This window comes from Apus apus, chromosome 3 (genome assembly GCF_020740795.1).
Source record: "Apus apus isolate bApuApu2 chromosome 3, bApuApu2.pri.cur, whole genome shotgun sequence".
NCBI classification, from domain to species: Eukaryota; Metazoa; Chordata; class Aves; order Apodiformes; family Apodidae; genus Apus; species Apus apus.
Genome location: NC_067284.1, coordinates 17561285 through 17572411, shown reverse-complemented (window position 1 = coordinate 17572411; position 11127 = coordinate 17561285). Strand labels below are relative to the sequence as shown.

Here is an 11127-nt window from a genome sequence, read left to right as displayed (position 1 = left end):
ATATGGTTTTACCTTGACCAAACCTAAAATTTAAAATACACAGAGAAACCATCAGGAATTTGAAGTTTGTCAATAACTTTCAAAATATGTTGAGCTAGCTACGATCAGAATGTAAATGAAGTCTTTTCACCTGCAACTTCAGTAAAATTACCTATTCCAGTCTCTATGCTTGCACTTGCTGGTCTGAGATACAATTAAAACACCTTGGGGCAGCAGCCTGTGCAGAGCCCATTCTATTCCAGCCTGAAGCAGTCACCTAGGGAAACAAAACTGAGCAAGAAATTTCTTGGCTATAGCCACTCTGACTGTGCTGCTCCATTTCCTTATGCAGATCAGGCTTTGTTGTATCCAAGTCCCTGAACACCTCACCACCTGCATTTTTTTAATATTTCTGTGTACTGAAAGCCCTCTGGACTCTCAAAGCATGCATCACCATCTGAAAAGGAAATCACATTTCAATCTCCTAGCTCCCCACTGCCACCTTAAGTAGTAAAACTCAAAACAGATTAAATAAGGTCAATATTCTAGCCAGTTTTCTTCAGCTAACTACATCACCATGGCAGCAAGCTTTTCACAGTTCTGTATAAACATCACCAGCATTGTAGGACAGTATGGAAAGAGTTAAGGACAGCTGTAAAAGGTGCTCAAAGAAATAAGCAGTCAGAAGACAAATACAGTTCTCAACTATTAACATTTATTAAAAGTTTGACCAAAGTAGTTTTATTCTCAAGTTTTGCTTACAAAAGTCTAACAATTTCCCCAGGTAGTCAAAGTTTTTAATAAAAGAACTGAGATGGCACTGCATTAGTGTATAGAAAGCAAAACTGGTCTACAATAGTAAAAAATTAAAAAACAAAACCAAAAAAACCAAACAAAATTTGTGTAAGATCGAGGTTTTAAGTACTCAAAAGCAATCTTAGTATCACAGGCAGAGCATTCACAAGTGTATATTTGTTTTTACTGCACACAACAGTTTTTAGCTTCAAAAACTCTGTCCTCAAGGCTTTTGCTTTTCCCCCCCCCTTTCCTCTCCTTAAGGCAGAACAACCCCTTCTGCCTTCACCTGCTCAGATGGATCATTTTAACATGAAACATCTTCCCAGCAGCTTTTACAGCTGCCATACTCTGCAGTTTCTGTCATCTATGTGCAGCTGATCAGAAAACAGCCTCCTGAAATAGCTGCGCTGCTTTACTTTAGCCTCTGCCCTTCCTTCAGCTGCCCCTACCTAGGATCAGACACTTCAAACACCTAATGCTATTTCAAATGTTACTTTGCCTTAAGGCTTCAATTCGTGTCAGTTGCTTATTACAAGCTAACTTCCAACTTCCAAACAGTAGCAGGGCAAGTCCACCCAGCTGAAGAGGACACTGTGCAAAAAGCACAGAGGAACTGCAAACAGGCTGGGCAATGCAATGAGGCCCTGGCCAGCCAAACCAAACATCCTGCAGGACATAGGAATGTGGGAAATCCAACTAACTAAAAGCTGCACCGAAGGCGCAGTTTGTGCCAAAGCAGTTTTCAACCCAACGACAGCTCTGCACTTTGATGAACCAGTCTGACCAGTCGCTTGGAAAAGTCAGTGGTTTAACTGAAAACCAGGCAGATTTGGCAAGGTACTTTAGCTTTATTATGGCAACGGTAGTATCTCCATTTAAGTCATGCACTTCCTGTTGCCTTAAGGATACTAACAAACCTTTTAAAGCAGAATTCAAGTAAGAATAATGTAAGTAGAATCATGACGAGATGGCCTTTGCTGGATTCCAGTCTTCTACAGAGACTGAAGTGTGCTCTAGCCCTTGCTTCCCCTGTGCTCAGTACATCTACACCTTCAAAACTACTGTATAAGAGCATTAAACAGAAGGCAAGCAAAAACATTAGAAGATCCAACCAAAGAAAACAAAGAGCATGAAAGTAACAGCAGTTCAGGATTATCCAAGCAGTACAGATATGAGTTCCTACAGAGCAAGCACATAGCTGAGGAAGGAAAACAAACGAGAGAATATAGCTGTTAGACAGAACAAACATACTGGTGTCATGGAACAGTAATCCTTCAAAGATACTGAATTTTTTTTAAGCTTACATGGGGCTGCTGTGGGGAAATAATGTTAAAGGTTAGTAAAACAGCTGCATCATTATGCAAGCCAGATCTGATTATTCATTAACTGCTTGTCTCCATTTACCAATTCAAAGTGACTTTTATTCTAGAATGCCCATTTATTACACTTGGTATTTCTTATAGACCAAAATGTCTTACTTGGATTATTTACCTAATAATTAATGTTACAGACTAGTTACTTAAGTCCACCAATTGACTGTTTGATCCAAATCTTCAACCCCATTGCATACCAGTGTGCATGACATCGCCTGGGGAAATGCACCAGTATGTTCAGGATGTTCTCCAAGGAGACATCCCAGAACATCCTTGACTTAAGTTCAGTAATTCAGAACTACCCAGCAGGACAGATACAAACCCCATCCTGTTGGAAGCCAGTAGAAACACCTGCCCATTTCTGAGCTTTAATCTTGAAATAAAACTGAGCAAGATGCTCTAATGGTGGGTCAATTCAGAGACTGGGTAGCCAAAGCCTCCTTCTGAACAAAATCGCTTCTCGAAATTTAGCTATTGAATGCCTTACTATATATATATTAGAAAACATTTAGGTGTGTCTAATTTTTAAAGATCTACACAATCAGTTCCCCCCCCCAAAAAAAAACCTGTTCTGCCAGCAATTAGCAGTTTGTGTACAAGACTTATGGGAAGTCCAACACGTGATCTTTGTTTTCTTAAGGTTAAATGTGTTTGTTCACACTATTCTCCCTAATGTAAAGTTTTCACGTTTTTACTCAATGCATCATAGAAGGCACCAAAATACCGTGTTACCTGGTATTTGTGCTGTCCAATCTAGAAACCATCTTTAGAAAGCACGACAGAATTAATGTTTTTTAAGGCTTAGACCACTTCAAACTAAACCCGCAACAGAATTTTGCTTTGTTTCCGAATCGGCAAATTTGAGTATTTGCTTTGCAACTTCTAAACATACTGAAGGAACATTGATCCTTTTTTATCCCACCATAACTGTCAATAGGTTTTTCTATAAGCTTAACATTAACCCAAAGAACACAGAGACATAGCATTGAACTTTTGTTTTAATGGTCTCAAATTCTGTGACAGATTTTTGGTCAAGTTTCCATTTTAAAAAAATTTATCGATTTTAAAGACTAATAACTTAAACTGCCACGAAACAAATGGTCCACAAACATTCTTTTCCTTCTGAAGCTTTTACGATGCATTGTAATCATTAACCAGTCTTTTACTATTAAACTTAAATGGCCAATTGAGACAAACAGTTCTGAGACCGTTCTTCCACCACTGATCAAGACTGAGGTGGCAGCTGATGTACAGAATTTTCATTTAGCCTTCTGGGCCTTCTGGGCAGACTTTGTGACCTTGCCAGCTCCACCAGCCTTCTTGTCAACTGCCTTGATGACACCAACAGCAACTGTCTGCCTCATGTCACGCACAGCAAAACGACCTGAAAACAGAAACAGGTTTTAGAACTTTTGTCTAGGGCTACACACCCATAGTGTTACCTGCACAGCAGCAATATGCAACTTGGCTTAAGTGGGCAAATAAATACAACCCTATGACAGTAAACTTCCCGAGACCAGGATTGAGACAGGTTAATTATCTGGATAACCCCTGGACTGCTTTGTTTTGGTTCCACTTCAAAGTTTCTATTGAAGTCACAGCTTTTGATAGCATTTTACAGAACACAATACATCCCCAAACTAGAAATCAAGATGCCTCTTTTTGCAGAGATCAGTTTTAACCCATTTTAGGAGATGCCTTACCAAGAGGAGGATAATCAGAGAAGCTCTCAACACACATGGGTTTGCCAGGGATCATATCAACAATGGCAGCATCTCCAGATTTCAGGAATTTGGGGCCATCCTCCAGCTTCTTGCCAGAACGACGATCAATCTTCTCTTTGAGCTCAGCGAACTTGCATGCAATGTGAGCAGTATGGCAATCCAGCACAGGGGCATAACCAGCACTAATTTGGCCAGGGTGGTTTAGGATAATCACCTAGAAAACCAAAAAAGCATTAAGACCGGGATAATTTTTAATACTAAATGTGTCTTACACAGCCAGGGCTTTCATGTTACTTGCTTCAAGCAAATACATCTCAGAACACATCTGTGTCACTTCAGCTTCCTAGCAGTAAGAAAGAACAAGACTCCTATATTTCACAACCCAAAGTTCAAACAAACATCTTGAGACAGCTGCAAAAATTACCTGTGCAGTGAAGCCAGCAGCTTCCATCGGAGGGTCATTCTTGCTGTCACCAGCAACGTTGCCACGGCGAACATCTTTCACAGACACGTTCTTAACATTGAAGCCGACGTTGTCACCAGGCAGAGCTTCACTCAGGGCTTCATGGTGCATCTCAACAGATTTTACTTCAGTTGTAACATTGACAGGGGCAAATGTAACCACCATGCCTGGCTTCAGAACACCAGTTTCCACACGACCAACTGGTACAGTACCAATGCCTGTGAATGAGAAGCAGCATTAGCAATTCTGCTAAATGAGTGCATGTCCTTATAGGATAAAATACTTGAGATTTTCCCCCTGAAAAAACAATTCTCAGGCAAACAACACATACCGCCAATTTTGTAGACATCTTGAAGAGGCAGACGCAGAGGCTTGTCAGTTGGACGAGTTGGTGGCAGGATACAGTCCAAAGCTTCAAGGAGGGTGGTTCCACTGGCATTGCCATCCTTCCGGGTAACCTTCCACCCCTTGAACCAGGGCATCTGTAACAAAAACAAGCCCCAAAATCAATGGTCTGCCAATTTTAATGACCCAAGTCTAGGACAGGCCAGGTGGCTTATCTTAGTACTGTCTTGGCATGCAATGGCAGATTAAGAATTTGTGAAGTGGTGGAACTAGGCAATTTCTTACTTCAGCACTTCCAAGCGTAACTATTAGAAAACACATGCATTTTCTATTGCATAATTCATCTCAATAATATCCCTAGTTTAACTTCTTAGTGTACAGAAATGTCAAACCTACGTTAGAGCTTGGCTCCAACATGTTGTCTCCGTTCCAACCAGAAATTGGCACAAATGCTACAGTGTCTGGGTTGTAGCCAATTTTCTTGATGTAAGTGCTGACTTCTTTGACAATCTCTTCATATCTCTTCTGGCTGTAAGGCGGCTCGGTGGAATCCATCTTGTTCACACCAACAATCAGCTGTTTCACACCCAGAGTGTAGGCCAGAAGGGCATGCTCACGGGTCTGCCCGTTCTTGGAAATACCAGCCTCAAACTCACCAACACCAGCAGCAACAATCAGGACAGCACAATCAGCCTTTGGAAAGAAAGAAACCCTCATTGTAATCATTGTGTATGCATCAAGATACTAGGGGAACCCCCTCAACAAACCATGGCACAGCCTGCCTTAACTCCCAAAATCCTTAGTTCTATTTACATACCTGAGAAGTCCCAGTGATCATGTTCTTAATGAAGTCTCTGTGTCCAGGAGCATCAATGATGGTGACGTAGTATTTGCTCGTTTCAAATTTCCACAGGGAAATATCAATAGTAATACCACGCTCACGTTCAGCTTTCAGCTTGTCCAAGACCCAGGCATATTTAAAGGAACCTTTGCCCATCTATGGATTTTAAAAAAAGAACAAAAACCATTTGGTTTCTTCCTTTTTAGAACTATCTGCATAAATTTCAGAAGGATCACACTGGCAAAATAACAAAATCTAAGAATAGCAAGTGGTTTAACACTCAGAAATGTTGCTGCTTGTAAAACAAGCAACCAGATACACTTGGCACTAATAGTGAGAAATGCCAACCGTTTTCTGTTATTTAACTTGCTGACAGTTTAGCCCTCTTGACAGCCTGTTAATTGCACTAACACATCTTTACGATAGATCTCTTGAGCCTAAGCTGTGCTATCAAGTGTCCTCTATGAACTCAAGGTCTCTTACTAATGCAATCCCTGCAATAATCAACGCTTTGACTGCCACTCAGCCCAACATTCACTATGTTTCATTCTGTGATGTGCTTATTAAGACACATATTGTTGCTACACAGAAAAAAAAAAGGTATTATCAGTAAGATATCCTACAGATTCAAACACCAAAATCCAAACCGTTCTCATTTTTTTTAAGTAGAACAATTTTATCCTCTATATGTACACAAAGACTGAAGCTGGGAACTCCACTTCCTAAATTATATGAAGCATTAATTATCCAAATATAACTTTTGAGTGTATCTCTTTTCCCTCATTCTACACTCCACAATTCAAGCTTCACCAACTAACATAATGGCAGATTCAACACTTTAGCACTTGTTGAACCACGGAGACAACCGCAGCCTAAGTGCCGCCCTGTGGCCACGCAACACTTCAGCACTTGTTCAGCCACTGGGACAGTTACATCCAAACTGCCTCCCTGTGGCCACAACACACTTTGCAACTGAGTTTTGCAACCAAATCTCTCATTATTCGTCCCTGCGCCACAGAAATTTCGATGGATGCCACAGGCCCACACACCTCAGCAGCTTCCTTCTCGAACTTCTCGATGGTTCTCTTGTCGATACCACCGCATTTGTAGATGAGGTGGCCGGTGGTGGTGGACTTGCCGGAATCGACGTGTCCAATGACGACGATGTTGATGTGGGTCTTCTCCTTTCCCATGTCGGATGTTAGTTAAGGTCTTTCTTTCGGCAAGAGAATTGACACCTGGAAGTTCCCCAGAAAAAACACCGGTTACGCCTCGAAGGCGCTCGCCCTGCCGGCAGGGAGGCGGCCGAGGGGCCAGCGATGGCGGCCCCGCGTGCAGGGCGGCCCGGGCAGGCCCGGCCGGGATGGCGGCCCCGCCCGAGGAGAGGAGGGGAAGGCGGGGCGGAGCAGGCGGCCGCCGGCCGGGGGCCCCCGCTGCGCGCCCCTCGCCTCGCCCCCTCCCCGCGCCGCCGCCGGGCTCGAGTTACCCCCGGCGGGCTGGCAGCGGGGCCCGGGCCCGAAAGGGCTGACGGGCAGCGCGGAGGGCGGGGCCGGCCCGCTCCTTTGTGTGACTCACCCCGCCCGGGCGGCCGCGTCCTCCATTTTGTGGAGCTGGCGGCGGGCAGGGAAGGCGAGCGGCCATTTTTTTACTCGTGCCCCGTCCTCGCCTCCCCCCCCCGCGGCCCAGGCGGCACCACGCGCCTCCAACCGACGGGCCCCACGCATCCCCCACCCCCCCCGCCACGCACCGCGCGTCCCACCGCGACGGCCCCACGGCCGCCCACGCTCCAGGAGGGGGTGCCTCCTGCCCTGTGCCGGTGAGGCTACACCGCCCGCCGGGCCCCGGCCCGGGGGTAAGTAAGAGGGGTACGATGCGTCGCCACCTCCCCAGCGCTCACTCGCCCGCCCTCCCACCTCCCCCTCCAGCGCCCCCTGCCCCTCTATGTCCCTCCCCCACCCACCCGTTGGGGCGGCCACGCCCGGGCACGGCCGCTCTCCAAGCCCCCGGGGCACACGGCTGCCCGGCCCTGTCCCGCCCCCGGGCCCGGGCCCGGCCTGCCCCGCGCGCACGCGCCTCACCTGCACGACGGCAGCGAACCCGGAGCGAAAAAGACCGACGGCGTGAGCGCCGTCCCTTATATACCCTGCTCGGGGGGCGGGGCCTAAGGGACACGTCACCACTCCCGGCTGCCCCGCGGCCCCGCCCCTGCAGCCCCGCCCTGGCGGCCGCGCGGGCAAAGGGCGCTCCCCCTCCGCCCCCCCCCGCCCGGCTGGTCCCGGGCGGGTCCCGGGGGTCCCGGCTGCTCCGGAGCGCCGTGCGCTGTGGCAGCAGCGCCGGGGGAGCAGGGGGAGCCGGCCCCTTCCAGCGCAGGGACCGACAGCGGCCGCGGTGAGCGGGCGGGAGCGAACTCCCTCCTCCGCGGTCTGCCGGGCGGGAGCGGGACCCCCTTCCCCGACGTAACCCGGCGGCAGCGGGCTCGCTTCCTCACCGCTCCCCCGAGGTGAGGCGGGGCAGCGGGAGTCCCGGGTGCTCGGGCAGGGCAGGCGTCTGCCCCGGACCCCCCCCTGCAAGGCCGGGGCTGGGGGCAGCGGGGACGGGAAAGCTCCGCACGTTTCACCCGAGTCCGGTCCAGGGGATGCAGCAGCTGAAGAAAGTCCCTGGGGAACAGCCCCGAGCAAATGGATTGCGTTTCTTATTAGGGACACAAAAGAACTCGGTCGATGAGATAAGGAGTGTTCAGTTAGTTAAGCTAACTAGCCGACATTTGCTCCTTGCTTAAGAGGATGGGGTACAAGAATCCCCACAACCCGTCACGTTGCAAGTCTCCCAGAAACAGGTGGGGAGGGAGAGCGCAGGGATTTCACACAGCTTATTGCACCCCAATAAGAAACAGCGTAGTTTGGCTTTTTTAAAAAAGCAGGCTTTTTCTTCCTGTCTTTTACCATGAGACAACAAAAGTTGACTTGCCTCAGGAAACTTTGGCGCAAAAATAAAAATCAGGGCGGACACACCTTAAAAAAAGATGCACCTGAAGTGCAGATGTATTAACGAAGATTCACTTAAGCATTTTGGATATGTGTAAGGAGTGCCCCATGTTGTATCTTCACTTGAGAAAACTGGCAGCCCCAGCAAGTTATTTTTCAAATAATGGACATGAGGAGTCATGGAGCAGCTCACAATGTCAGAAAAAAAAAAAAAAAAAGCCTTCATTACCTTCATTATTCCAGTTGTTTGTCCTGTTTTCCTCACTGATACAAGAAAAATCCATTAAATGGTCAACATCTCTATCTGCAAATGAAATTAGGCTGAGAAGCTGAACAAGTATTTATGTTTGTTCTTTTATGATTATCTGCAAAGGAAGCAAAGCTACTTGCTGTTTTCTTCTTCAGGTACGTTATGTGCCTGTGTTAGAAACAGTTACTTATATATACCCAACTTTAATTCCATTAATTTGTTGGTATGCTCTTCAGATTGCAGTTGTAAAGCATGGAAATAGTGTATTGCTCAAAAACAAACAAAAAATAATAAAAATTAAAAACCCGTTTCATGCTTCTACACTCTCACTTGTCTGCAAATTTCTGTAGCTGAGATACACCCAGCATCAAATTCACTCAAGACCTGTAAACATCTTGGATTTATATGGAAATGAAGTGTTTCCTCAATATCTGGATTTTTTCCACATGCAAAATTAAGTGATTTGAGGGATGTCTTATTAGAAGAGATGCTGGGTTTAGAATACACCTTTTATATAAAAATCCAGTTTGAGAATAAAACCAGCAAAAAGGTTCAGATATTATTAAACTAACTCACTAATCTTTAAGAAAGGAATAAAGTAATCAAGTCCTTTGACTTCCCCCACCATGTTTTTAGGCAGAGGTTAGTTGCAGGGGTGGGGGAAGCTAGAGGTGGTTCAGCTTTCCTCAAAACTAACCTTTAGTGGCAGTTATTAATGAAGACATTGCATATGAAGACACGGTAACAGAAGGGCAGGAAAAGTGAGGAGCATTACTTTCCAGAAATAGAAATGCATTGTCATAAAGTGAATTAGTGGCTCAGGTTGGCGACCAAAGACAAATAACTGGTAAGAAAGCTAGGCAGCACTTCTCAGGTCTCCTGTAAAGCAAAGACTTTGTAAACACAACTAAAAACTTTATTATTCAGGATGGCTTGAAGTTAGCTTCTTAAATGTGTATTTCAGTAGGGGGCATTTTTAATGGACTGGTCTGTCAAAGTATCCATAAAAAGGTAGTTTAACACTTTCCAACTGTAGTCAATGACTTATCCCTTAAGAAGAAGAGGAGAAAGGAAATGTGTTATTGATTTGTTACATGGCCCATGCCAAACTGCACATTTCTTAAGGAAACTTTTTTTTCTGAATACTATTTCATAAATGCATTTTGAACTAGGTATTTCTTAAGATAGCAATTTCTGTGCTATGTACATAGCTGAAAGCTATGAAAACTGAATTTGTTGATCAAACTTTTAACCACAGTCCTAGTTCAAGTCTGGATTTTTTCCCTCTCCATTTCTTTAATGAGTTTTCAAATTAGTTTTATTATTTCTTTTTAAATCTGCCCAATACATGCTTTTATTCTCTCAACAACAAATATATCTCCCATTGTCCATTCTGTTAGTGAAACATTTCTATTATCAGTCTCACAAATATTTATACAGCTGGGGAGCCTCACATAATTCAGTTGAAATGCATTCTGAAGAATCCTCTCAGCTGACACAGACAGGCATACACTGGACTAAATCCTGTATGCAAATAGTCTGTTACAAATGTTAGATTTTGTTCATTTGACAAAACTAATCTCTTTGCTATGAAACACTTGGGGAAAAAAATGGAGATAAGAGATTTCAAGAAGTCAAGGTCTTCTGACTTTGGAACAGTGCTTATTAAGTCCAGCCTGACTTCAGAAATAGAAGGACTTTGTGGGGAAAAATTACTCATTCTTTCTTGACCACTGGTGAGCATATACTAAACTAAGTGATGGCCTCACAGGCCTGCAGAGTAAGGACATATAGAAGGGCTCTCTAAAGCATTTGTATTGTAGGAACCTATAGAATAGCCACCATTTAAAAAAGAATCTTAGACCACATGATATTAAAATGAAACTTATGCTGTCAGTATATCTAAGCCAAATATTCTAACTTTTAAAGATAAATGTTAACTGAATTTTGGGATCACAGAAGCTACAGCACCAGTGCCTTCATTTTAGTGAGTGGCTCCAGCACATACAAAACATAGTGTAAGTTTAGAACACAAGTCACAGCCAGTGAAATCGTGCTAGAAAATCTAAGCTGTGCTCACTGAGCACCTCTGAAGTGGCACCTTTTTTGGTCAGACTCCTGTGCAAAGAGGAAGGTAACTACCAATTATACAACTATTTTAACTGCAATGAACAAGGTCATTTAAGGAGTGTAAACAAACAGACTTTGTAAATACAAGACTTTAAACACAGACCTGATAAATACAGTTTATCAAGCTGACAATATACAGAAGAGGCACTAAGATTTCTTGAGGGCACTTTCAGAAAGTGTGATGGAACATTAGTCCAAAATTACCAATACTAACTGGTGATTAGAAAAAAAATTATGCTG

The 11127-nt window shown here is 44.7% G+C and overlaps 1 protein-coding gene across 1 annotated transcript; it reads right to left on the bottom strand.

The window, feature by feature from the left end:
- Nucleotides 1-3130: 3130 nt before the first annotated feature.
- On the bottom strand, nucleotides 3131-7706 carry EEF1A1 (eukaryotic translation elongation factor 1 alpha 1). The gene is made up of 8 exons (XM_051613921.1): nucleotides 7602-7706; nucleotides 6573-6761; nucleotides 5500-5679; nucleotides 5079-5375; nucleotides 4669-4819; nucleotides 4299-4555; nucleotides 3854-4088; nucleotides 3131-3534 (listed from the first exon to the last, which is right to left on the bottom strand). The coding sequence occupies exons 2-8, from the start codon at nucleotides 6714-6716 to the stop codon at nucleotides 3410-3412; spliced, it is 1389 nt and encodes a 462-aa protein (XP_051469881.1). The 5' UTR covers nucleotides 6717-6761; nucleotides 7602-7706; the 3' UTR covers nucleotides 3131-3409.
- Nucleotides 7707-11127: the final 3421 nt, after the last annotated feature.

Coding starts and splice junctions, on each gene's coding strand:
- EEF1A1 (XM_051613921.1), bottom strand. CDS start 6,716: ATGGGAAAGGAGAAGACCCACATCAACATCGTCGTCATTGGACACGTC. Junction 4,556..4,668: donor AGATGTCTACAAAATTGGCG/GTATGTGTTGTT, acceptor TCTCATTCACAG/GCATTGGTACTGTACCAGTT. Junction 3,535..3,853: donor CTCTGATTATCCTCCTCTTG/GTAAGGCATCTC, acceptor TTCTGTTTTCAG/GTCGTTTTGCTGTGCGTGAC.